At 39.7% G+C, this 27,991-nt stretch overlaps 1 protein-coding gene across 3 annotated transcripts; it reads right to left on the bottom strand.

Annotated features, from left to right (window-relative positions):
- Positions 1 to 84: 84 nt before the first annotated feature.
- tigara (TP53 induced glycolysis regulatory phosphatase a) lies at positions 85 to 27,874 on the bottom strand. 3 transcript variants are annotated; one of them, XM_072562531.1, is made up of 6 exons: positions 27,773 to 27,874; positions 23,892 to 23,929; positions 18,979 to 19,100; positions 16,377 to 16,454; positions 4,351 to 4,461; positions 85 to 1,691 (listed from the first exon to the last, which is right to left on the bottom strand). In XM_072562531.1, exons 1-6 carry the CDS (start codon positions 27,799 to 27,801, stop codon positions 1,248 to 1,250), a joined length of 822 nt encoding a protein of 273 aa, XP_072418632.1. In that variant the 5' UTR covers positions 27,802 to 27,874; the 3' UTR covers positions 85 to 1,247. The 3 variants fall into 3 exon arrangements, with proteins under 3 accessions (XP_072418632.1, XP_072418631.1, XP_072418633.1); XM_072562530.1 differs by lacking the exon at positions 27,773 to 27,874 and adding an exon at positions 27,057 to 27,643; XM_072562532.1 differs by lacking the exons at positions 4,351 to 4,461; positions 27,773 to 27,874 and adding an exon at positions 27,057 to 27,648.
- Positions 27,875 to 27,991: the final 117 nt, after the last annotated feature.

Genomic DNA, 27,991 nt, shown 5'->3' with positions numbered 1-27,991 from the left:
ATTAATTTAAATCCATGTGGACAGAATTAGTTCCACTTCCCTGCAAGTTTCCAACTTAGATACACAAGGTAAAAGAAAATGAAATTGTGACATGACATTGTATTTTATTCTTCTCTCAATTGTAACATACATAATTGTCTGAAATTTTATCGATCAATCTCAGTTTAATCATTCATGTAAAACGAACATATTCATTTTAATTTAACATAGCACAAGGTAAATAGATTGAAAATGTGAACATATAGCTGCATCAATCAGTGCTGACAGCCCTTCTCAAGGTGCTTAAAATCTATTAATAATATACTTTGTAATGTCACCAGCATACAGTCTTACATACAACTAGTTTTTAAACATTGCACACAATAACTACAGTGTTTGCGTATAGGACTCATCCACTGTGAGGAATTTATCACAAGAGTTAACCAATAGCCGTAGTCTTTAAACAATTATAGGATACACTCCCCCAGTCAGGAAATTAAGGGACAATATGATGATACAATATTTATAATCACTAAATGAGATGGAGAATTTTTTATCCATGCAATAAGAAAGAAAATATCAAAAGTTTATTTTCTAAAATAAATTAAAAAGTTCTTTGCACTATTTTAATATACTAGAGTAAAAATCTATAAAAAAACTAAAATAAGAGAAATACTGAAAATATTAAGCAGGGCAGGAAGCATCTGTGCAGACTGGAAAAGTTAACATTTTATCCCGACAACCTTTTACCAGAACTGGAGAAATTGGAAATGCAAGCTTACTTTCGAATTGCAGCTAATAACAATTCTGTGACTCACAGTTACATTACTGCTAGCTTCTTGTTTCTTTACTTGACCCATACCACCTCCTTTTGTCTTGCACAATGATGCCTTAAGGCATTTAACTTTTCCTACCATCCGCCCTCTCAAAACGCTTAGCTTTGTTCTTCTCTACACTCAAATTTCTGTCTATGTACTTGCTTAGAATCTGCTTTTTTTTTTAAAAAGTTCTGGGTCTGAGGATAAAAAGATAATTCAGTCTGGAAGATCTTTGTTCACTGTTCACGGTGCTGCCTGACCTGTTGACTGTGGCCAGCATTGTGCTTTTATTTCAGATTTCCAGCATCTGCACTATTTTGCATTTGTCCTAAACAAGTTAATATGGATTTAATCCAACCGAATCTGTATATTGGCAAATATTTTCACAACTAAAATGCCTGACAAAAAAAATCAATCATCACTGTGGGCTCAGACTAAAAATACATCCTGTCAAACACCAATGTCAACAAGGTGGCTACAGTCATACAGATAATCACAAACTATCTGAGGAGAACAGTCAGCAATCTGATCAAAAGTAACAACAAAACTGCTTATTCCTGCATTTGGACAGACTGAAAAGGCCTTGGATTGGTCAAAGGATGGTGGCAAAGGACATCTCAGATCCTTGATAAAATAGCCAACCCACTGTAGCATAAATCCACCATGACTCACTACGAGTACAGTGGTGATCAGATCTTCAACCTTATCTGAAATGCTATTATTTATATCACAGCTGCTGGAGTCCACACTGTTGAGATCTTTGAGTGAACTGTGCACGTCTCCAGAATATTCAGCTATGGTTTCAATATGATCTGGTACAGTGTTAGCTTTTTTTGCATGTTGCACAACGCGGTTACATAAATAATTGAAGAATTCCTTTGCCCGAACCTGAACCTGCAAAACAAACAGAACATCATTCAATATATAGGGAGAAACATTTCCTACTATTGGTCGTCACCTGCGAAAGAAAAACTCACCATTACTGCTTTGGTAAATCCAAAAATGGAGGCTATGTCTGTTAACAATTGCAGCAGTGAGGCAATAATCAAAATATATTTTGGTGGTAAGGAACAGCCAGGGAACCAAAGACCGGTGAGCCTGATATCAGTGGTGGTCAAGTTCTTTGAGGGGATTCTGAGACACAGGATTTATACATATGTGGAAAGACTAGGACTATTTGGGATTGTCAACATGGCTTTGTGCATGGGAAATTGTCTCTCACTAACTTGATTGAGTTTTTGAAGAAATGGTGAAGAGGACTGATGAAGGTAGAGTGGTGGACATTGTCTACATGACTTCAGTAAGGTATTCCACAAGCTTCTGTGTGGTACACTGATTAACAAGATGAGATCACATGGAATACACTGAGAACTAGCCATTTGGATACAGAACTGGCTTGCAAGTAGGACACCGAGGATGCTGGTTGAGGGATGCTTTTCAGATCGGAGGCCTGTGACCAGCAATGTACCACAAGGATTGTTGCTGGATCCATGGCTCTTTGTCATTTATATAAAATGATTTGGATTGGAGTATAGGAGGTATAGTTACTAAGTTGGCAAATGACACCAAAATTGGGGGGGTAGCAGGCAGCAAAGGTTACCTCAGAATACAATGGGACCTTGATCAGATTGGCTGAGGAGTGTCAGATGGAATTTAATTTAGATAAATGTGACGTACTGCATTTTGGAAAGGCAAATCATAGCAGGAGTTATACACTTAATGGTAAAGTCCTGGGGAGTGTTGTAAAACAAGGATGCTGTGAAGTAGACAGGGTAGTGAAGGTGGTGTTTGGTATGCTTGCCTTTATTGGTCAGTGCATCAAATATAGGAGGTGGAAGGTCATATTGCGGCTGTAGGACATTGGTTAGACCACTTTTGGAATACTGCATTCAATCCTGGTCTCCCTGATATAGGCAAGATGTTGTGAAACTTGAAAGGGTTAAAGAAAAGATTTGCAAGGATGTTGCCAAGGTTGAAGGGTTTGAGCTATGGGGAGAGGACAAATAGGCTGCTGCTATTTTCCCTGGAGCGTCAGAGACTGAGGTGTGACCTTAGAGGTTTAATAAATCATGAGGGGCATAGATAGTGTGAACACCAAGGTCTTTTCCCCATGGTAAGGGAGTCCAAAACCGAAGGGTATAGGTTTAAGATCAGAGTGGAAAGATTTAAAAGGGACATAAGGGGCAACTTTTTCATGCAGAGACTGATGCACGTATGGATTGAGCTGCCAGAGGAAGTGGTCGAGGTTGGTACAATTACAACATTGAAAAAGCATCTGGATGGGTATATGAATAGGAATGGTTTAAGACAGATATGGGCCAACTGCTGGGAAATGCCACTAGATTAATTATTATCATCTGGTTGGCATGGACGAGTTAGACCAAAGGCTCTGTTCCGTGCTGTACATCTCTAAGTCTATATATATGTCTTTCAATTTTTCGGTTATTTATTTCAAGAGGATATCAGGCATATAACTATATTGATAGCAGTCTATCAAGTTAAATTTGAACTACACACATCTGTGAACATATATTCAACTCAGTAGCTTGGGTTACTGGTTAGCAGAATTGGGATTTTTTTCATATCAGTTTGAAAAACAGAATGCTAGCATATTTAAAAGGTAGAAAATCCTATGTAATGTAACACTGATTTCCAATTATTGAGCCCTGCAAAAACATAACATGCAAATGTTGTAAAAGGAATGGAGAACCCTCTGATTTGAGGTATCAGTTTTCAAGAACGGCTATTGAAATTCAACACTGTCATTTAATCCTGCTCACTATGACCTATAAAATCAGAATAAGAAGCCTTACCCATTGTGCTCATTGCTCATTCGTACAATCCACCCTGACCAGGGCTGAAATACATTGACATCATCCATAATCTTTCAGCCACTTTTGTAAAATGTGTTTATAAAAAAATAATTTTGCTACATGAGAAAGACCATGCAATCCAATAGCTTTAAATTTTCTCACAAGCACAGCATAAAGTGCTAGGTTTGAAGTCATATGAAAATCAACAAACGTAATACCAGTAAGTCTCCCACTGGAGATTTTGTTAATTTGCAATCTTATATGAAAAGCCAAAACCTCTCTCATTTCTTATGAAACTGAAATTCAGGCTGAGGCGTACATACATCTAGAACTTAAATTGTATAATAATGTTAGGACCACCGGATTTCTCAAAGTTTTTGCAACATTGAAATGTAATTACTGCCATAAACCATAGAGAAACAAAACAATTTGCACTGCTGTTCAAGGAATATTGCAATGAGATATGACCATAAAATCCATTTTTCTGATGTAAGTTAAGGGAACGTATATCAGCCAGGAAATTGAGAAGTCATTGTTCCTCTTAATAACTGCCTTAGAATTTTTTTTACATTTACACAAGAAGACGGTTAAAGTTTCAATGAATGGGTAATGGGTAAACAAACTTAAAATAATTTTGAATAAATTTTAGGTGCAAAGCCTACTTGAATTTGATCAAAATTCTAATCTGAATCTGTGGGGATTAGGGATCCGTCACATCCGTCCATCATTCAATGACTTACTTCGTCCACAGTCTCTGCTCCTGGAGGAGTAAAAGCAGGGCATCTCTGCCCTGCAGCTTTTGCCAATGTTTTTAATTCACTTAGTGGTTTTCCTTCAACAATTCCATACTTCTAGGAACAAGAATAAAATTAAAGTTTCAAATATGTTGCTGTAATGTAAAATTGAAAAACTTAGAATGCACTATTCTATCAACAATTGAATGTTGCACTTTTTTTTGAAGAAACAGGATATCTAAATTAATTACTTCTTTTCACACGTTCGCTTTTGTAAGTACGTAGCCTCATTTTTTTCAATTAGGTCTTTCCCATTATTAATTAATTTGTCCACAGTAATGTGAACTACTACGTACACTAATATCCTAAAATCACATCCTCCCAACTGAGCAACAAAGCACTGTGGGAGAGTACCACCTTTAAATCCAGTGTAGGAACTAATGACAATTGCAGAACCAGCAAGAGGCAGGGAAATATTGAAAAGTGGCATTGCAGAACAAAATCACATTAGGAAATACTGGTAAGCTATTCAAGTTGTATTATACCATAAATGAATACTAAATCAATTAATACATATTAAAAATGAATTCAGCCAAATTTTTGCCCACTCACTTAACCTGTATATATTTCTATGTTGACATTGTGTCATCCTCATCACTTGCCTTTCATCATTTTTGTGTCATCTTTCCACTAGTTACAGCTTGCCATCATCAAAATAACTCCCTTATCCCAACTCTCTATTAGATAGCCAATCCTCTATCCATGCTAGTGTACTAGATCTACACTATGCACTCATCTTATTCAGCACCACTCAAACTACCTTATCGGACCCCTTTTAGAAATTTGGTATTAAGAATCTAGAAATCAGTGCCAGAGTGTGGTCCAGGCAGATTCAGTATGTCCCTCAAAAAAACTAACTTTGATGGGTGACTGGTGGCACAGTGAGACTCACTAAGTTGCTCTTGTGGAGAGCCAGCACAGACAAAAACAGCTCCTTCTCTGCTGTTAACATGCCATGATTCTAATAGCTCTCCAGTGCTTCACTTTCAACCTCCTCAATCTTCAGGCTGTATTGACAATATACACCTATACTGGAACCAACTCTACTTAATTACTTCCCAAGTGTATTAAGCTTTGCACATCATATTTTAAAAAAAGGACAGAATCTAGGACTTTAAAATAGGGACTGAACAATGTCTATAGGTCTCAATGGCCTCCCATACCCTAACATTGCTCTCACTTTACTCAAACATTATACTCAGTTAATTTTTTGTGCAATACCATGGAGATTAAATGGCATTCAATAAACAAAAATACACTACCCATAAACTGCAAGTTCCTGAGCATTCAAAGAAAAACCCAGTCTTACCACAGAAAATCTGCATAAACTCACTGCAATTCTATACAAGCTGTTGTCTGTATGATCAAAAAAAACTTTGCTATATATAGTTTTACTATTGTTAAAAAATAATTTAGTCAGCAAATTAAAGTCAAGTGTTTAAATTACTATTCTGTGGCCTATTGTCAATGGTATAGAGGCAGGTGTGCCAATCACAAACAAAACCAGTAAAAGAAATACTCATGGACTCATGATCAAAAACTGAATTAATAGAAATATATTCAATAGATACCTCATCAGGGTTTCTCAAAAGTTACTTATCTGTTGTACAATGTTAGGAATGCCAATTGCATTTGTTTAAAATAAATTTACAAAGTGCAATGTACAATACACTGTCAGAAACAAAGTTGAGCAGATTTTCACCTGGTTAAGTGTAAACTTAAATGGCTACTACATTTTGATTTTCAGCACGAAAATCACACATTACTGTTGAAAAACTCCAAAGAGCTTTTAAGCTTCTGTATATTTTAATAGATTGCAGCAGACTACATAACATTATGAATCATTCGAAAACTACATTATTATATTGCAGTGCAATTAAAAGGCAACTACAAAGTAAAAGACTTCTTCCAATTTGAAATTAGTTTCAGGCTTTGCGTTTTTTTACTTGCAGCAAAAGGAGTGTGCTCTTTGTTAAACGTATTAATATCAGCAAATATAAACTCAGTTTAAAATGGATCAAACAACAGATGTTTATTTATTGAAAACTGCATTTCATAGCTCAGAAATATTGTAGATAAAATCAATATGATTTCATTATATAAAATATCACCTAAACAGAAAATACCCTTCAAAGTCTTCCGAACTGCCCTACTTCATCCCATCAAGGGTTAAGAACAACCAATTTCATTTTATTTTATAAACTTTGATGGAGAAAAACATCCCAAGACATTTCAGAGTATAGTAAAAGACTCATTTTAACAATGAGCCATGGAAGAGGAGGAGGTCAAATAACCAAAAGCTTGGTTAAAGAACTAGGTTTTAAAAGAACCTCAAAAGAGAAGAACTAAGGGCGCTACTGAGACAGAATCTGGGAGTTATCACAATCACTGCGACCGAGTTGGGGAACACAGAACTGATGTCAGTGAACTGTGCGAGGGCATCCAAACAAGGCATTCAACCGAGGCATTGCTGAGAAGGATATTAGAAGGAGTTGTCTCAGTCACTACCCAGGAGCAAATAAAAGACAAGGCAAGGCCATTTGAGGAGGGAAACTTTATCGAGGAAGTGCTCCTGGAGGTTTAAGGGCTTAAGTGAGAAGGTCAAGCAGCAACAAGGTGAGGCAGTCAGAGGAGGAGCAAACTACTGCAGCTGTGGAAGACATGACGATAATGGAGAAGTAGAAGAAAGCTCAATTATGAAATCACAGGCAGCAGGTGAGTGAGTGACTTATAAGTCGTTTCTCTTCTCTTATTTTCTCTTGTTAACTGTTATTGACTTGAGGGTTATGTTATGGCAGGAGATACCAGACCAGAGTCATGTTCTTCCTGTGAGATGTGGGAATTCAGGGACTATTCCCAAGTCCCTGACTCTTCACATGCTGGCCAGCTACAGCTCCTGACAATCCAGTTGACAGCTCTGGAGTTGCATTTGAAAACACTTTGCAGCATCCAAGAGGCTGAGGGATTCGTGGTTAGCACATTCAGTAAGTTGGCCACACCACAAATTAAAATTACTGAGGAAGATAGGGAATGGGTGACCAACAGGCAGAGAAAGAGTAGGAAGACAGTGTTGGCGAACAGCCAGCTTTCATGCTGCATATACACCAACGGTATAGGTAAAAATGGGATGAGGTCAAGCTGAATTTAGGGAGTTAGGATTCTAGAAAGGCAATAAATGTCAAAACAAAAGAGCCTGAAGACTATTTCAATGTGAGGAACATTTGTAATAAGGTGGATGAATTACCTGTGCAAACCGTGATTAATGGATATGATGTAATTGCAATCACACAGACCTGGCTCCAGGGTGACCAAGGATGGGAACTCAATGGGTTATTCAATTTTTAGGAAAGACAGACAGAAAGTAAAGGGAGGTGGATAAGGAGGACATTAGACTGGACGATGTAGAATCAGTATGAATGGAGCTGCAGTTAGTGTGAGTTGTGTACAGACCACCAAACAGTAGTTGTGATGTTAGGGAGTATATCAAACAGAGTTGCATGCAGTAAAGGTTACAGCAGTTATTATGGGTGACTTCAAATCTACATACTGACTGGACGAACTGAACTGGTAGCAATGCAATGGAGGAGGATTTCCTGGAATGTTTGAGGGATGGTTTCCTTAACAAATATGTTGAGAAACCAACTAGCGAGCAAGGGTATTGGATAATTAGAGGATTAATTAGCAACATTGTGGTGTGAGATCCTTTAAGGAAGAGTGACGATAATAGAGTCAGAGTCATAGAGATATACAGCTTAGAAATGGACTCTTTGTTCCAACTTGTCCATGCTGAGCAGATTTTAGATTAGATTAGATTTCCTACAGTGTGGAAACAGGCCCTTCGGCCCAACCAGTCCACACCAACCCTCCAAAGAGTAACCCACCCACTCATTTCCCTCTGACTAATGCACCTAACACTATGGGCAATTTAACATGGCCAATTCACCTGACCTATACATCTTTGGACTGTGGGAGGAAACCAGAGCAGCCACGAGGAGAATGTGCAAACTCCCACACTGGCAGTCACCCAAGGCTGGAATCAAATCTGGGACCCTGGCGCTGTGAGGCAGCAGTGCTAACCACTGTGCCATCCTTTATCCTACATTAATCTAGCCCCATTTGTCAGCACTTGGCCCATATCCCTTAAAGCCTTCCTATTCATATACCCATCCAGATGCCTTTTAAATGTTGTCATTGTAATAGCCTCCGCCACTTCCTCTGGCAGCTCATTCCATACACGCGCACCACCTTGTGAAAAATGTTGGCCCTTAGGTCCTTATTAAATTTTTCCCCTCTCACCTGAAACCTATGCCTTCTAGTTCTGGACTTTCCCCAACCTAGGGAAAAGACTGTCTACTTACACTATCCATGCCTCATGATTTTATAAACCTCGATAAAGGTCACCCCTCAGCCTCCGATGCTCCAGGGAAAACACCCCAGCCTGTTCAACCTCTCCGCATAACTCAAACCCTCCAATCCTGGCAACAGCTTTGTAAATCTTTTCTGAACTGTTTCAAATTTCAGAACACCCTTCCTATAGACCAGAATTGCATGCAATATTTCAAAAGTGGGCTAACCAATATTCTGTACATGACGTCCCAACTTCTGTACTCAATGCTCGGATCAATACAGGATAGCATACAAAATGCTTTCTTCACTATCCTATCTACCTACGACTCCACTTTCAAAAGAACTATGAACTTGCACTCCAAGGCTCTTTGTTCAGTAACATTCCCAGAATCTTACCATTACGTGTATACATCCTGCTAAGATTTGCTTTTCCAAAATGCAACACCTCACATTTATCTAAATTAAACTTCATCTGCCACTCCTTGGTCCACTGGCCCACCTGATCAAGATCCCATTGTAACCTTCTTCACTGTCCACTATGTCTCCAATTTTGGTGTCATCTGTAAACTTACTAACTATACCTCCTATGTTCACGTCCCAATCATTTATAAAAACAATGAAAAGCAGTGAACCCAGCACCAATCCTTGTGGCATTCCACTAATCACAGGCCTCCAGTCTGAAAAGCAACCCTCCACCATCACTCCGTCTTCTACCTTCGAGCCAGTTCTGTATCCAAATGGCTTGTTCTCCCTGTATTCCATGTGATCTAAACTTGCTAACCAGTCTACCATGAGGAACCTTGTCAAACACATTACCAAAGTCCATATAGATCATGTCCAGCGCTCTGCCCTCACCAATCCTCTTTGTTACTTCTTCAAAAAAATTCAATCAAGTTGGAGAGACATGATTTCCCACACACAAAGCCATACTGCCTATCCCTAAATCAGTCCATGCCTTTCCAAAATGCATCTAAATCCTGTCCCTCAGAATGCCCTCCACCAACTTGCCCACCAGCGATGTCAGGTTCACCAATCTATAGTTCCCTGGCTTTTCCCTACTACCTTTCTTAAATAGTGGCACCACGTAAGCCAACCTCTATCGATGAGAGAAATATCTCAGCAAGGGGCCCAGCCATCACTTCCCTAGCTTCCCATAGAGCTCTATGGTACACTTAATCAGGTCATGTGGATTTATCCACTTTTATGCATTTTAAGACATCCAGCATCTCTTCCTCTGCAATGTGGACATTTTGTCAAGGTGCCACCATCTACTTTCCCACGTTCTATATCTTCCACATTCTTCTCCACAGTAAGCACTTGTATAGTATCTCCATCTCCTGACGTTCCACACATAGGGCCAAAGATCAGCAAGGCAACCTCTCTCCCTAGTTTCCCTTAACTTATCTATATAATCCCTTAGGATTCTTCCTAACCCTATTTGCCAAAGCTATCTCACGTCTCCTTTTTGCCCTCCTGATTTTCCTCCTATTGCATTTATACTGCAAGGATTCACTCTATCTCTGCTGTCTATACTTGGCATATGCTTCCTTTTCTCCCCTTGATCAAAACCTCAATTTCTCTCGTCATCCAGCATTCCCTACACCTACCAGTCTTGCCTTTCACCCTAACAGGAACATACTGTCTCTGGACTCTTGTTATCCCATTTATGGTAGAATTCTTCAAGATGGAGTGTAACACTATTAAAACAGAAACTAGGTTCCTGAACTTAAAGAAAGCGGACTTTGATAGTATGAGGCATGCATTGGCTAGGATAAACTGGCCAAGCATACTTAAAGGGGTTGAGGGGGCAATGGCAGACATTTAAAAGAACACATGGATGAACTTTAAAACTGTACACCCCTGTCTGGTGTAAGAAACAAACTGGGAAGGTGACTTGACTATGACTAACAAGGGCAATCAGGAACAGCGTTAAAGCTAAAGGAGGCGGCATATGAAATTACCAGAAAAAGCAGCAAACACGAGGACTGGGAAAATTTTAACATTCAGAGGAAGACAAAGTGTTTAGTTTGGAAAGTAAGCTAGCAGAAAGCATAAAAACTGATTGCAAAAACATCTATAGATGTGTGAGGAGAAAAAAAAAATCTGGCGATGATAAATGTAGGTCCCCTACACCAGAATCAGATAAATTCATACTGGACAACAAAGACTGCAGACCAGCTGCACAAATATTTTTGATCTGTCTTCACTATGGAGGACAAAAATAATCATCTTCCGGAAATACAATGGAACAGAGGCTCAAGCATGAAGGAGGAACTGAGGAAATGGTATTGGAGAAATTGATGAGATTAAAATCAGATAAGTCCCCAGGGCCTGATGTTCTGCATTCCAGAGTACTTAAGGAAGTGGTTCTAGAAATAGTGGACGCGTTGGTGATCATTTTCCAGCACTCTGTAAATGCTGGAACAGTTCCAGTGGACTGGAGGGTAGATAATCTAACACTAATCTTTAAAAAAATGCCAGTGGTAAGGAAAATGCAGGAGTCAATCATTAAGGATGTAATAACAGAGCATTCAGAAAGCAGTGACGAAAATCAGTTCAAATCAGCATGGATTCACTAAAGGAAAATCATGCTCAGCAAATTTTCTGGAGTGTTTTGAGGATGCGACCAGTACAGTGAACAAGGGTGAATCAGTACACGTTGTGCATCTGCACTTTCAAAAGGCTTTTGACAAGGTTCCACACAAGAGATTAGTAAGCAAAATTAAAGCTCACAGTATCAAAGGTAACGTATTGACATGGGTAGAGAACTGGTGGGCAGACAGGAAGCAGAGAGTTGGAATAAATGAGTCGTTTTCAGAGTGGCAGGCAGTGACAAGGGGGATGCTGCAGGGTTGAGAGCTGTGACCCCAGCTGTACACAATATACATTAAAGATTTGGATGAAGGAACTGAATGTCATATCTACAAATTTGCAGGTGACAGTATGTGCTGTGAGCAGGATGCTCACAGGCTGCAGTGTGACTTAGACACACTGGCTGAGTGCGCAATACTCAGCAAATGTAGTATAATGTGGATAAATGGGAGGTTATCCACTTTGGTCACAAAAACAAGAATGGCAGTTTAGAAAAAGGTGAGGTGCAGAGAGACCTGGGTGTCATGTGGAACAGTCACTGAAGGTTGGCATCCACGTGCACCATGCAATGAGGAAACCTAATGGCTTGCTGGCTTTCATAGCGAGAGAGAGTTCGAGTAACTGAGTAAGGATGTCTTGCTGCAGTTATACTTGGCCTTGGTGAGGCCACACCTTGAGTAGTGTGTATAGTTTTGGTCTCCTAGTCTGAAAAAGTATATTCTTTCCATTGAGGGAGTCCAGCGAAGGTTCACCAGACGGATACCTGGCATGGCAGGACTGACATATGAGGAAAGATTGGGTTGACTGGGCTTGTATCCACTGGAATTTAGAAGAATGAGGACAAATCTCAGAAACATAAAATCCAATGAGACTGGACAGGCGAGATGTGGAAAGTCTGTTCCCAATGTCAGGATGGCCAGAAAAAGGTGTCACAATTTGAGAATAGGGGTAAGTCAGTCAGGACTGAGATGACGCAGCATTTCTTCACTCAAAGTTGTGAACTTGTGCAATTCTCTAGCACAGGAAGCTGTTGGCACCAGTTCATTAAATATATTCACGAGGAAGCTGGGCTTTGCAGCTAAAGGACTCAAGGGGAAAGGAGAGAAAGCAGGAATGGGATACTGAGAATACATGATCAGCCATGATCATATTGAATGGTGCTGCATGCTCAAAGGGCCAAATGTCCACTCCTGCACCTATTTTCCATGTTTCTAATATAAATGTGGAAAGGTTTAGAGGGAGAATTCCAGAGTTTAGGACTTAAATAACTAAAGACGCGATAACTAAAGATATGACAACCAAGGGGGATGCAATGAAAATTATGAATGTACCATGCCAGAACTAACCTAATGCAGTGTTTTGGCTGATTGAAAGGTGGAGGAAGTTAACACAGATAGAGAGGGGCAGGTTTGTGGAGGAATTTGAATACAAAGATGAGAATTCTAAATTTGAGATGTAGCTCAACTGGGAGGGGATAAGAAGTGATTGTGATGTAAACTGCAGAGCTTCAATTGAGCCATAGTTTAGAGGGTAGAGGATGAGAGGAACAATCCATAAACCATTAAAATAGTTGAGTTTAAAATGGTAATAAAAAGCACAGATGAGAATTCCAGAAGCAGATACACTGATGCAAGAGTAGAAGTAGGCCATGACAGAGGTAGACTTGGTTTATAACAATGAATGGTTATAACCTTCTAACTTTAAAACTAGCCTGTACAATAATTATATTCTGACTCAGATTTCATTAAGTAATAAGAAATGTAGAACACAGTGACTTTCATTCAAATTAAAATTTGAACAAGGGTTTGGGAGAGGGGTGGAGAAGTGGCATTAAAGAACTAAGGTCATAAGACCGACAGCTTCTGACAAATTTTGCTAAGTTCCAAAATAGCCCAATTTACAATCGGATAATTTAAAGATTACAAGATAGGATCAAAGAGAGAGAGCTTTCCAGACCAACCAATGTCAAACTTGAAAAATGCATCACCTTTCCCTTTGCAGCAATTACCTGTTTAAATGCAATTGTCTGATTGCAACAACTCTGCTAGCCAATAGTTGTTATTCTGTGATAGGAATCAATGTCTATTTTTAATTTGCTGTCCTAATTAGGTCAACCTCACTCATGAAGTTCACATACATTCCATTTTTTACTTTAGATACAAATATCTGTCTATCTGAACTTCATTTTTCACTGATCAACTTAAATTAAACTTTACTGATCCTTGTAAAGTATTGGCAATGTTCTCAGAGTCCATAGGCCCCACCATCACAACTTAGGTATCTTGATTGAGTTCATTTAAATTGCACTTTGATATCCCAGAACCAAAAGGGTGCAGCACCTTATTAAATACTTTCTAATGATACCTAGCACTCTATAAGGGTTCCTTCTGCTACCTTCCCTCTAACTCAGTTACAAATTGAAACCCCAAATCTACCAATAACATACATGGAATGGAGATTTTCCTAAAGGCATTTGCTTTTAAAATTCAATATAATTTCCTTATGTTCTCAATAACCTGAGGTGTTATTAGCCTCAAAGTACTTATGCTGCAGCTATACAAAATTTTAGTTCGACATCACTTGGAGTACTTCAGGAGCAGATCTACTTACATTAGGAAGGATATACTGACCTTGGAGGGAGTACAACCTAGGTTTACAAGAATGATACCTAGACTTCAGGAGAAAAGTTGAGGAGAGTTGTTGCAATCAGACAATTAAATTTAAACAGGTAATTGCCGCAAAGGGAAAGGTGATGACAAATTAGGACTGTTTTCTGTAGAATTTAGAACAGTGAAGAATCAAGGTCTTTAAAGTATGATGCGGAGGAGCTGGTGTTGGAGTGGGGTGAATACAGTCAGAAGTCACATGACATCAGGATGTAGTCCAACAGGTTTGTTTGAAATTGGAAGCTTTTGGGGCACTGCTCTTTTGTTGGGTAGGTGGAGGGAAGCACATGGTCACAGGCATGGAGATTAGGGGATGGTGAAGGTGGTGTGGGTGATCAGGGGTGTCAGAAGGTCTGAGTGGAGTGTTAGCAACTGAAAAGTGAAGGACACACATCTCCATCACAGACAGAACCTCAGTACCTCACTCTACTGTAAGCCCACAGATAACCTAACAATGCTGCACTTCTCTAGATTCTACCCTAAACATGTGTACACAGGATCTGCTCACAGAGGAGGAATGTAACAGACACTGAAAGACACCCTCATGAGAATGGAATACACTGTTCAACTCATTGATTTCCAGTTCCAATGTGTCACAGCGAAAAACTGCAAGCTCCTCAGAAGACAGATACAGGATACGATTGATCCAGTACCCTTTGTCATCCAGCACTTCCCTGTAGTGCAGAAACTACACCACGTTCTTCACAGCATTCATCATGTCATCGATGACAATGAACATCTCACTAAGGTCATCCATGCCTCCACTTCTTGCCTTCAAGCACCCACCAAACCTTAAACACACCATCATTTGCAGCAAATTACCCAGCCTCCAGCACAACATCGACCACAACAACACAACCCTGCCACAGCAACTTCTGCAAGACACCTTATAAAAAGGATAGATAAATTATGCTGCAGCTTTATAAAACTGCAATTAGACCACACTTGGAATACTGCATACAGTTCTGGTCACCACACTACCAGAAGCATGTGGATGCTTTGGAGAGAGTGCAGAAAAGTTCACCAGTATGCTGCCTGGTATGGAGAATTTTAGCTATGAAGAAAGGTTGAATAGACTGGGTTTGTTTCCACTGGAACACAGGATGTTGAGGGGTAACCCAATAGAAATTTAAGAGATTGTGAATGGCATGGATAGACGGAAAGTCTGAAGCTTTTTCCCATGGTGGAGGGATCAATTACAGGTTCAAGGTGCAAGAAGGGAAGTTTAAAAGCAATGTGTGAGGCAAGTTTTTCCCACAAAGGATGGCGAGTGGTTGGAATGCATTGCTAGAGGTGGTAGTGGAAGCAGACACAATAGCAACATTCAAACATGAATAGGAAGGGAATAGAGGGATAAGGACCCTGTGAGTGAAGACAGTTTTAGTATGGAAGGGCAAAATGTGTTAGTGCAAACCTGGAGGGTCGAAGAGCCTCTTCCTGTGCGTATTGTTCTTTGTAGTTTATACTTTGAAAAGTTAAACATAGCTGAGTCACATAAATAACTTCAAATACAGTCCAGCCATTTACCATTAGATTTCTCCATCTCTCTCGCATTCTGGTCTTGGCCTCACATTCCATTCCAAATAGACTCATCAGAACCTCGAGCAGCGTATTTTTTGGATTGGGCATTTTACATCCAGATTTCAATAACTTCAAGTTATAAGCAATGCTGCCATTCTTTTCAACATTTGGTTATATTAATTACAGCTATCCTTTAGTTTTTGTTGCATTATTAAACCTTTTCAACTTGCATTAAGCCTTTGTAATTTAATAAATCCTGCCTTCAACTCAATATAATTCTTTCCTTTTGTTCTTTCCTCTATCTCTTTACCCAACACTTATATAAACTGTTAAATCTTCAATTTCTTCCAGTTGTGATAAAAATTCATCAATCTGAAATATTAACTCTCCCTGTTTTTACCAATACTACCTGGCCTGGCAGGAATTTCCTGCAGTTTTATTTCATAAGTTGATTCACGACTCACATAATAGCTAACTAAATATCATAGCAATTGAATAGATTCCACACCTTGATGCATGACATGCCAAGGAATAATATCAAGTTACAGGGAAGGGAATTGCAATAGTAAACAGAAAAAGCAAGGTCATAAGAGTTTCAGCAGACTGTGTCCTGCTGCAAAGCAGGTTTTAACTTTTGTTTTTGTGTCTCAGGACTATTTCACTTTGTTGTGTCTTTACCTGCCAGCTACATAAATACATTTAGCTTAAGCAGGACATAACTCAATAGATTGCATACTTTGTGAAACTGAAATAATCCCATGTTTTTGAGATCACTTGTCAACATATTTAAACTTATTGTTAATGATAGACAGTAATATTTTATATGTATTTATGTTTAATACTTACTCTTTCTCGAAGCTTTGGATCACAAATTATTTCAAGTTTATGCCCCGAAATGTTTTCTGACACAATAGCAGATGCAGTCTGAAACATATGGGATCAAGTTTGCAAACAATAAAAAATGCAATGGATTATTAGCAAGTAAAACCAACTTGTACATAGACTACATTGTTGATGTTGATATAAGAGTATTCAAAATAGTTTGTTTTTATATATAGTAAAACTATTGCTTTGCCAGAAATAAAAATACAACTAATTCCTTTTTGATGGCACGTTCAGTTTTCCAAAAACTGGCGATGAACATCAGGAGCTGTTCTTATCTAGTATTTACTTTGTGTTACTATTAGCAATGAATGGCTTCTGAACCATATGCTTTCGAACTTGTACAACAAGCATTAACAGCACTTTATTCAACTCCCAAGATTTTGGGCTTGACAAAACCAGAATTCATTGTTAGCATCTAAACTGCCCACAAGATGTGGGTTCTCTGCTACCTTCTCCAATTCTGAAACCCTACAATACAGCTATTTTCCCAACTTCAGAATGAAATTTGGCCTTTAAAAAGTGTTATGAAGAAGTGGGTGTAGCTTTAAGAGAGTTAAAAGCAGAACTACCAGAGACAGCACCAAGTGTTCTCAATAAGGCAACCGTGTGTATAACACTGGGTTGAACAATTCGAGTAGTTCATTGCCTGGAGATAAAAACAAATTTGAATTTGGCCAATCAGTTTAAGTTATACCCCAATAAAAATATCCATTTCCAATCAAGTTTGAATTGAGTATCTTGACAATCTTAAAAGCCAATTACACAATCCAATGCTCTGGGGTATAAGACCAGGGGGAAATTGAACAGTTAAGGGGAGAACTGACAAGCCCAGCGCAAACAGACTGCCTGAAAAAGGCACCTTTTCGATCAGTAACTTGTGATGCAGAAATTACTAACAAGGAGAAAAGACGACACAGGAAGATACGAAGACAAGAACCTAGAGCTACCTGGCTTTGAGATAAGAAATGTTGTTTCATAAATCTTAATTGGGCATTTTATCGGATTAACATTATAGAAGGGAAGGTAAAAGATAGGCTAGAGAATAGTGTTATACTTTAAGAAATAAAGTTGTTAATTTTTACTTCAAGTAGTGCTTGGCCACTCGATTTTTACAGGTTACTGCATGGGATAAATCTTTTCTGTGTTGCTGGTTCTAAATTAAGCAGGAGGGTTTACCCAATGTCGTAATAGAAATCACTATTTGGAACAGTTCAGTAGTTTATATGAATTTCAGCAAGTGTGGCGCAGTTGATGTAGTTTTTATGGATTTCAGCAAAACCTTTGACAAGTACGTAATAAAGACAAAAGCACATAAGATTCGGGGTATCTTAGCAAGATGGATCCAAAATTAGCTTAGTGATAGGAGACAAAAGGGTGGTGGTAGAAGCCACGTGTGACTGGAGACTGGTATCCAGAGATGTATCAAAGGGATCACTGCTGGGTCTCCTATGATAGATATACATATAAACGATATGAACATACATATAACAGTTAAGAATGTGCTTTGGGGTGGTATGTGTAGGATAATTAAGTCTGAGGATGACATGAAGATTTAACAGTGAGGAAGATGATTTTAGGTTATAGGAAGAGGTGGATAGGTTAGTCAGGTGGGCAGTGGCAAACAGAATTGAACCCAGAAATACATGAGGCTTGTATTTTGGAAGAAGTATCTAGACAAGAGAGTACTCAATGAATAGAAGGACACTAAGAAACTCAGAGGAAGAGGGATCGTAGGGTGCTGAAGACAACAAACAGGTAAATAGGGTGGTTAAGAAGGCATACAGGATGCTTGCCTTTTAAAAGGCATAGATTATAGGAAGAGAGAGGTTATGTTGGAGCTGTACAAACCTTTGGTTCGAGCTGGAGCATTGTATATAGTTCTGATCACCATGCTATAGGAAGCATATGATTGCACTGAAGGGGATGCAGAGGAGATTCATCAGGAATTTGTGTGGGATTTTAACTGATGAGACTTTGAATTGATGCAGGCTGTTTTTTTTTAAAGAGAGAAGAAAAGGCGGAGGAAGAACCGGAATTGAGGTAGAAGATTATGAGGGGGCATGGACAAAGTGGATAAGTAGCTGCTCTTCTCTTTAGATGAAGAATCAATATCGAAGGGCATAATTTTAGGGTGAAGGGCAGGAAGTTTATTGGAAATTTGAGGAAATTTTGTTCACCCAGAGGGTATGGAAACCTGGAAAAAGTATGAGGATGAGCACGTGAAATGCCACATCATTCAAGGACAGGGGGCCAAGTGCCAAAAAGTGGGATTAGCATAGATAGGTCAGCACAGACTCTATGGGCCCAAAGGCTTCTTCTGTGCTGATGACAGTTTTTCTTGTTCTCAAGTTCTGAAAAAGGTTCCACATCCATTTCCAGATGCTGAAGGAACTCTGCTTTTACAGTAGCTGCAGTTTTAACATTTAAAAGTTCAATAACTTATGGAATTAGCTAATTTCCTAACATATTGCACTTTAATCTAATTTATAATACAGTAATGGCTGTAAAATTAATAACTTCTTGACACAGAATCAGCACTGAAGGGAAAGAAAGTAAAACACACCTGTTTAGCACGCTGTAAGTCACTTGAAAACACGTGAGAGAATTTGATTTTGCTGAGAGCCTGGCCTGCTGCCTTAGCCTGCTTGGAGCCAAACTCCGACAACGGTTCATCCACACCCTGCCCTAATAAGGAACAGAAAGATGTTAGAGTTACTTTTTTTAAAATATTGTACACTAAAGATATACATCTGTAAAAATGTTTAAATTTTAAAAATATGAAAGGGTCAGCTGATGCCTGCATGGATTGGCACTCATTTACAACAAGTTTTGCTTTCTTGAGAGACAAGATGACTTAACATTCTTCTCTAAAATATAACTCAAATTGATGTGCACAGTACAGTTTTAAAGTTTTCTATATTTCTAACTTGACAATCTCTCTTACAAAGACCATGACAATAGCTTGTGTCAGCAACAGTAATTTACATCGTATAATATTTAAAAGCAAGTCATACAATTGCAGACAATGGCTTAATCCATCAGCTGCAATAGCAGAAGTAGATCACTCAGCTTAATCAAGTCTGTTCTGCCACTTAACGAGATCATGGTTGACCTGATAATCCTCAACTCTACTTTCCTGCCTTTTTCCTATAGCCCTGGATTCTCTTACTGGTTAAAAATCTGTCTGCCTCTGCCCTGAATAAGTTTACTGACTCAGCCTTGACAGCCCTAACCAGTAAATAATTCCACAGATCCACTATCCTCAGAGGTTCCTCCTCAGCTTAGTCTTAAGTGTGCAAGCCCTCATTCAAGATTGTCCTTTGGTTTGGACTCCCCCCACCAGAGGAAACAATTTCTTAGCATCCACACATTGAATGCCAAAGTATCATATATTTCAATAAACACTCACTCTTCTAAATTCCAATGACTACAGGCCCACTCAACCGCTCCTAGGTCCCTCCCTACTGCTATCAGCCTAGTGAACCTTCTCTGAACTGCTTGCAATGTCAGTATATCTCACCTCAGATAAAAGAAAAAGAATGTTCACAATAATCTGACTAGTGCTGAAAAATGTGTTGCTGGAAAAACGCAGCAGGTCAGGCAGCATTCAAGGAGCAGGAGAATCGACGTTTCGGGCATAAGCCCTTTTTCAGGAATGAGGGAGGTATGCCAAGCAGGCCAAGATAAAAAGTAGGGAGGAGGAGAGTTGGGAATGTGATAGGTGGAAGGAGGTGAAGGTGAGGGTGATAGGCCAGAGAGGGGGTGGGGGCGGAGAGGTCGAGAAGAAGATTGCAGGTCAAGAAGGCAGTGCTGAGTCAGAGGGTTGGGACTGAGATAAGGTGGGGGGGTGGGGGAAAAGAGTGGAAATGAGGAAGCTGGAGAAATCTGCATTCATCCCTTGTGGTTGGAGGGTTCCTAGGCAGAAGATGAGGCGTTCTTCCTCCAGGCGTCGTGTTGCCATAGTCTGGCGATGGAGGAGGCCAAGGATTTGCATGTCCTTGGCAGAGTGGGAGGAGGAGTTAGTGTTCAGCCACTTCCTGAAGAAGGGCTGATGCCCGAAACATCGATTCTCCACTCCTTGGAAGCTGCCTGACCTGCTGCGCTTTTCCAGCAACACTTTTTTCAGCTCTGATCTCCAGTCCTCACTTTCTCCTAATAATCTGACTAGAGCCTTGTATAACTCCAGCAAAATCTCCCTATTTTCATACTTCATCCCTTTGAAACAAAGGTCAACATTTTCCTCCCTATTACTTGCTGAACTCAAGTGCTAACTTTTCAGTAATTCTTCATGAGGAATCCCAAATCCTTCCGTTCTGCAGTTTTCTGCAGTGTCTCAATTTAAAATAACATTCAGCTCCTTTAATCTTCCTGCCAAAGTGCATAATCTCACTTTCCTACATTATATTCCATCAGCCAAGTTGTGGCCCACTCACTGACCTTATCTATTAACCTCTGCTGACTTTGGTCATCCTCACCTCTTGCCTTCTCAGTACTTGTGTCATCTATAAAATTGTCTATCGTCCAAGACTGACATCCAACATTGTAAATAACTGGCCCCAGCACCAATTCCTCTGGCACTCCACTAGTTACAGGTCGCCATACTGAAAACATACCCTACCAAAGCCAACACCATCTTCTATTAGTTAGCTAATCCTACAAGATCAGAAGAAATACGAATAGGAGGAGGTCATTCAGCCTCTTGAGCTGCTCAGTCATTCAATAGGACATAGCTTCTGACACTCCTCACATCCACTTTCCTGTCTTTTCCCTGCAAGCTTGGATTCCCCTACTGATCAAGAATTTGTCTCAGCCTTAAACTATACACAAGGACTCTGCCCCACAGCTTTGTGGAAGGAGGTTAACAAAGACTGTCAACAGTCCTCCTTACCTCAGTCTTAAACTTGCATCCACTTATTCTGAAACTATGACCCCTGGTCTTAGATTCTCCCACCAGGGGCAACATCCTCTCAGCATTCATCCTGTCAAACCCCTTAAGAAGCTAATAAATCTCAATGAGAGCACATTTTATTCTTCTAAACTCTAATGAGTCGAGTCCAAACTTGTTTAGCCTTTCGTCATAAGACAATCCTTACATACCAGGCATAATCCTAGTGAACCTTCACTGAATCCAATGAAATTATATATTTTCTTAAATAAGAGGACCAAAACTGCTCACAGTACTCTGATGTGGTCGCACCAGCATCATGTACAGGTGCAGTAAGACTTCCCTACTCATATACCCTGACAACACCTGAAACAAGGACCAAACTTCCATTGGCTTTCCTGGTTACCTGCAGCACCTATGTACCAGCTTCCTGTGTTTTGATGCACCAGTACCCCTAAGCCTATTTGTGTTGGAACTTTTCTGCAGGTTTTTTCCATCTAAATAACATTTTGTTCTTTTTCAAAATTAACGACTTCACATTTTCCCACATTATACTCCATTTGCCAACTTTTTGCCCACTTACTTGACCTATTAATATCCCTCTAAATGGTTTGTATCCCTGTCCACATATTTTGTGTCGCCTGCAAATTTGGCAAAGGTACATAAACTTTATTCCTCTAAGTTATTAATATTCATTGTAAACAGTTGTGGTCGCAGCACTGATCTCTGTGGAGCCTCATTGGTCACAGATCAATCTGAAAGAGAGCCCTAATACCCACTTGTTTCCTGCCCACTAATCAATTCTCTATCCACGAAATTATATTACCTCAAACATCTTGGGCTCTTATCTTATGACCTTTTGGGAGGTACCTTGTCAAGTGACTTCTGGAAGTCCAAATATAACACAAACATTGGTTCCTCCTCTATCCACCTGAGTTCAGACTTGCTCAAGAAATTCAACAAATTATTCAGACCTGATTTGCCTTATAGTAACACTGCAAAATTACAAGCTGAATTTTCCCTAACACAGAAATAAGTAATTCAGATCACTATCCCTCAGTAAAGTCAACTTTTCATCTTGGTCCTCGACATCCTCTTTTCCTCAGTTCAACATACACCTTACTAGAAGCCTTTTTGTGCTGCATCCAAGATGCATTCTCTTTGAGACTCTCTACCTCAGGTGGTGGGAGGAGGTATGGTCATTGAATATTTTTAAGGCAAGTGAATCAAAACATTATGTAGAATTCAGAACATCAGCTGATTAACTGTGATCTTATCGAATGTCAGAGCAGGCCTCAAGGGCCAAATGGCCTATATCTGCTCCTAATTTGTATATACTCTAGACCCCACAGTCAAAACCTGAACTTGTCTTCAGTCCATAGACTGTCAGTTTGTTTTATTGCTAGTGCTTCCTCCTCTTGCTCAAACTTTCATCAAGATTTGATCTCCCTATGTAGCTGAATACATTTGAAGCTTGGTTGTATCACCAAACATGCCATTTTTCAGCAGAGATGTTCAACTAAGAACTGCCTATGGTGTGTCAGACAAATGTTAAAGATCTTGGACATTATCCAAGTACAAAGATGTTTCCCACTGTTCTTGCCAGTAATACATCAATTACTATTTCAGCTTATTATTGTTGGGTGATATTGTTGATGCACATTAGTTACTTGGTAGTTCCACCTAACAATTATTGCATTAAAAAGATTATTCATTAAAGCACTTCCACATTCTTCATCGATAGTAAAAGGATATTCCACACATCAATCATGCTTACTCATCTACATTCCTTTGCAATGATCTCTATACTTACTCTTGATTCAAAAACTTAAGTTTGCAGATTCAAGCTCCATTAGAGTTAAAATATAATCTAGTCTGATACTTCAAAAAAAAAGTGAGGATTGCAACACCACAGATATTAAAACAGATCATCTCATGATTTGCTATTTGTGGACTGTTGCTGTACAAAAATGGTAACATGTTTGTCTTTATAACACAAATACAGCACTTTAGAAATGGTTTGAAATGTGAACAATGCAATTTAAATTATGTTGTTTATTTGTGGCCAATATTTATTTTGCTTTCACCTGAAAATAAAGAAAATGCAAACACTCAAGTTGACAACCCAAGTATGCTGTAGACAACTGGTAGACCCTGAGGTCTTCTTCATTTGTTCATACCACAACATACATTTATCTCTTAAGCTCTACATAAATCCTACATTCAGATTTTTAAATAGAAACTGAACGGTACAGTGATACAGAAAAGTTACACAGATTGGTTAGTGATGGGTTATTTATACAGCATGTTACACAATGTAACAACACTAAGCTGAGGAACTGGAAGAAAGAAAAGCAAATAAAAAAAGAGACATCAGCTAAGAGGCGTTGACACTTCACAACACCTCTGCACAGATCCTTTGCACAAATCCAAGCGCACATTTTTGGTGACAGGTCATCCTCTGAACAATTTTGCTTAGCCTATAGGATTTTTGTTATAGGAGATCAAAGTAGTTGCTGAAGTTAAAAAAAAACAGAATTAGAATTCTATGTTAGAATTAAAACATTACATTATTTTCAAACACTACTAACCTTGAAGAAGTTTTGCTTTGTTGTATCTTGTTTCACCACTAAAACATAATGTTTTAAAAAGTATAGTGTTAAAGCAGTAAATAGGAAGACAATCCCAGTTTTGTACTTCACAATACAAGGTTCACAAATACCTACAGATCGATTACACACTATTTCTACAAGCAAATTAACAGAATTGCACAACTACAGAGCATGGGGATTGAAGGATCAACTCTGCAGAAAATTTTGTTTTTACTTCAAGTTTCAGGACAGATCAGATGGTATTAAAGTTAAGACATCTGAAATAAGCTAGAGGAAAACTACCTGACAGACCCTACAGCAGTGTTCCATGTCACTAACAACTGTATAAATGTAGTAGCAAAATTAAGCCAAGCACCTTTCAAGTTACTGAATCCATGGTAAAGACTGCCATGATATGTCACAATACTACATGCTACAGGCCAAGGCACAGAATTCAAGAGTGAAGCCAGAAGTTAGAATAGAGAACTCTCTGATGTCTTAGAAGAATGCATGCTTAACTATATTGAACTTGCAATAATGAAAATGAGAGTCAATTGAAACAAATTGGCAGTCTGAAAGGAGGACATCTGATGTGGTTCTGTTCGCCGAGCTGGGAATTTGTGTTGCAGATGTTTCGTCCTGTCTAGGTGACATCCTCAGTGCTTGGGAGCCTCCTGTGAAGCGCTTCTGTGATCTTTCCTCCGGCATTTGTAGTGGTTTGAATCAGCCACTTCCGGTTGTCAGTTCCAGCTGTCCGTTGCAGTGGTCAGTATATTGGGTCCAGGTCGATGTGCTTATTGATTGAATCTGTGGATGAGTGCCATGCCTCTAGGAATTCCCTGGCTGTTCTGTTTGGCTTGTCCTATAATAGTAGTGTTGTCCCAGTCGAATTCATGTTGCTTGTCATCTGCGTGTGTGGCTACTAAGGATAGCTGGTCGTGTCGTTTCGTGGCTAGTTGGTGTTCATGGATGCGGATCATTAGTTGTCTTCCTGTTTGTCCTATGTAGTGTTTTGTGCAGTCCTTGCATGGGATTTTGTACACTACATTGGTTTTGCTCATGCTGGGTATTGGGTTCTTCGTTCTGGTGAGCTGTTGTCGAAGAGTGGCTGTTGGTTTGTGTGCTGTTATGAGTCCTAGTGGTCGCAGTAGTCTGGCTGTCAGTTCGGAAATGCTCTTGATGTATGGTAGTGTGGCTAGTCCTTGGAATAGCTGGAACTGACAACCAGAAGTGGCAGATTCAAACCACTACAAATGGTGGAGGAAAGATCACAGAAGCGCTTCACAGGAGGCTCCCAAGCACTGAGGATGTCACCTAGACAGGGGACGAAACGTCTGCAACACAAATTTCCAGCTCGCCGAACAGAACCACAACAACGAGCACCCGAGCTACAAATCTTCTCACAAACTTTGGAGGACATCTGTTATACGTTGTCTATTAAGATGATGGTAGATTTTGCCATGTGTTCTAAAGAAAGGGGAGATAGTGGCATAATTATCATTACTAATAAATCAAAGATCCAAGATAATTCTCTACTGTATGATTTCAAATAACAAAATGAATCTTTGAAAAAAATCTGGAAGGCAAAGTCTCAGCATTGGGTGGGCATGATTTCCCCATTAATTGTTGCTCTAATAGTCCTTAAGGAAGAAAATCTGCCATCCTTAATTGGTCTGGTTTAAATGCGACTCCATATTTAAAGTATGGAGTTCATTCTTAACTGCTTTCTAAGCAAGTCACTCAGTTCAAGAGTAATTAGTAATTGGCAATAAATGACGACCAGTGACATCACAACCCAAGAGCAATTTTACAAATATGAAGGGCTCCCCTTCTAACTTAATAGCAGCAAATCATAAATACAATACCATGTTGAGGGTGAAAGAAATACCAATCAAAAACAACATACTGTTTGTCACAGTGCAAGGAATTAATGAACAGACCCTTTAGAGTCAACGTGCTGTATGTTAGAGTTGGATTCCTTTCACTACATCTGCTCCAGTTACTAACCGTAATTGCTGGCAAGCAACTGGCAGCCATAACTCCAACAAGTAACAGTAACTTTCTTATAAGCTGCAAGAAACATTAGCACTGCAAGGACAAGTAGAATGAACAGTTATGCTAGCCCAATATTTTCAACAGCGAAATTGATGCAGCTTAGCTAAAGAATGTTGAAGTGATTTGACGACACTACTGGCTATTATGCAAAAATGTCTCATCCACATCCTTGAGTTCCCTTTGTTCTGCTCATCAGTTGCCTGCATGTTGATGCCTCTATTCATTGTGATATTATAGAGCATACAGGACATCACCACTCGTTTGGACAATTTTTGTCGTGTGCACCATAAAGCACTCAAAGTCACCCAGGCAACAGAATTATTGCTTCAAAACACTGCTTAGTGAGTATCCAGGTTTTGGCAAAGCCTTAAATGCTTTGTTGCTTCGCCTCATTGGTTGCCATGGTAATTAGTCTCATAAGCCAAGGTCAAAGAGGGGAGAGAGGGATGGAGGGATAGATAGATCTCCCCAGGAGCCATTCATCCTGCTCATTTCCCTGGGACAGATATTGAATGATAGCCTGTCATAATAATGGCCTGTCTTCGTATATCTGATATTTATTGAGCAGCACTCAGGTTGACATTACCTATTCAAACTGACACCAACTTCCTTTACTTGTGGAACTAGCTGGCTTACTGAAGGCAGAGAGAGCCCAGGAACATTAGCAGCAATGCTCTGAACAACCAGAAAGCTAATAAAAATACCATACCCTGCAACCTGCTCAGTTCCAAATTGAACATTGTGGTAGGACACATACCTGAGGCTTGTCAAATAGGAATGAGAAATTCGAAGCACGTCAGTTTCAAGTGTCTCCAAAAACTGCACACCAAGAAGTGCAACATCCAGATGTGATGGATAAAGCACACCACATGCCACATCTGCTTTAAAAGGGGGTTACATCACACCAGCATCTGTTTACTGCACTGTCCTTTATGCCAGCTTTTTAGCAATTTTGTCAGTGAAAAAAAATGACTGAAAAATTCAACTCTCATCCACTTTTCTACTTAAATGTTTATCTGGATTTGTTAACATTTTAATTATAGGGATTCACACATGGCCTTTACTAATCAACTACTGAAAGTGAGATAAGCAAATTCAACAAGAACTTACAAAAATGAATGGGTTTGCCATACATGCACGAGCATAAAGTGGAAAAAAAAGCTGCTCATCTATTGGGAAGAGTACCGTAGAGTGGGACTGATTTGATATTTTTTCCACAGAGCAACGACCTACACCAGCGCTGCAATATCCAATTATATTGTTGACTAACAATTGACATCCTCCACATTGAGCTCCACCAAGTTCAGCAGAAAATAACTCGCTTATTCACGTCCTCGTGGCTTCAAGAAAAAAAAAGTACCCAACCTTGACCAGATCAAACACTGATCTGAAACGAAAATAGGGATTGCTGGAAATGGTCAGAAGATCGGGCAGCATCCGTGGAGAGGGAATAAAGTGAAGATTCAGGCCGAGGGCCGATCTTAGTTCTGCTGCGTCCACGTTGTGGAGCCTCAGGGGCCGTGAATGAAACTGACCCTGTGTCCCCCCCCCCTCAGGCTGCACGGTGTTACAGTACAATATCATCCAACTGCGAGTTGGATGCAAACCACCAGCGGGGCATCAGGGTGAAGGTTCAGGAATCGTCCCCCCCCCCCAACATTCAAACAACAAAAGTGGCCGGCGGAATGGAAACTCCAGCTGCACTGAGACTGAATTACACACCGGCTGCGGTCAGAGAACCACCGAGGGGGCGGTCAAAGGGACCCAATATAAGGCGGCCTGGTCGCAGCAGACCCACTCTTCACCCCCACCCCCCCACTACTCACTGCCGAACCAAGATGATCCTGAACTTCATGCTGTCAATAACCCGGCAACAGCTTCACCTCGAAATAAAAACCTCTCCGATAGGTTGGTCCAGCCAACTGACATCATCCACATAGCAACCAATCAAAGCACAAGGACTCCCCAGTGACGCGGGGCCATTGTTCCCTGCACGTGACCATTCATAAGCGGGAGAGAGTGAAGGCTGCAGATGCTGGAGATCA

The sequence above is a fragment of the Chiloscyllium punctatum genome, chromosome 44 (genome assembly GCF_047496795.1).
Source record: "Chiloscyllium punctatum isolate Juve2018m chromosome 44, sChiPun1.3, whole genome shotgun sequence".
NCBI classification, from domain to species: domain Eukaryota; kingdom Metazoa; phylum Chordata; class Chondrichthyes; order Orectolobiformes; family Hemiscylliidae; genus Chiloscyllium; species Chiloscyllium punctatum.
The sequence above is the reverse complement of the archived record's forward strand: the minus strand, read 5'-3'. Positions and strand labels throughout refer to the sequence as shown.

What these genes read in the sequence shown, in the direction of transcription:
- tigara (XM_072562530.1), bottom strand. Translation starts at nt 27,115, where the DNA reads ATGAGCAGCTTTTTTTTCCACTTTATGCTCGTGCATGTATGGCAAACC. An exon ending in CAAAGCAAAACTTCTTCAAG is followed by an intron (nt 19,101 to 23,891) that starts GTTAGTAGTGTT and finishes GTTCCTTATTAG; the next exon opens with GGCAGGGTGTGGATGAACCG. An exon ending in ACTTACAGCGTGCTAAACAG is followed by an intron (nt 16,455 to 18,978) that starts GTGTGTTTTACT and finishes CATATGTTTCAG; the next exon opens with ACTGCATCTGCTATTGTGTC.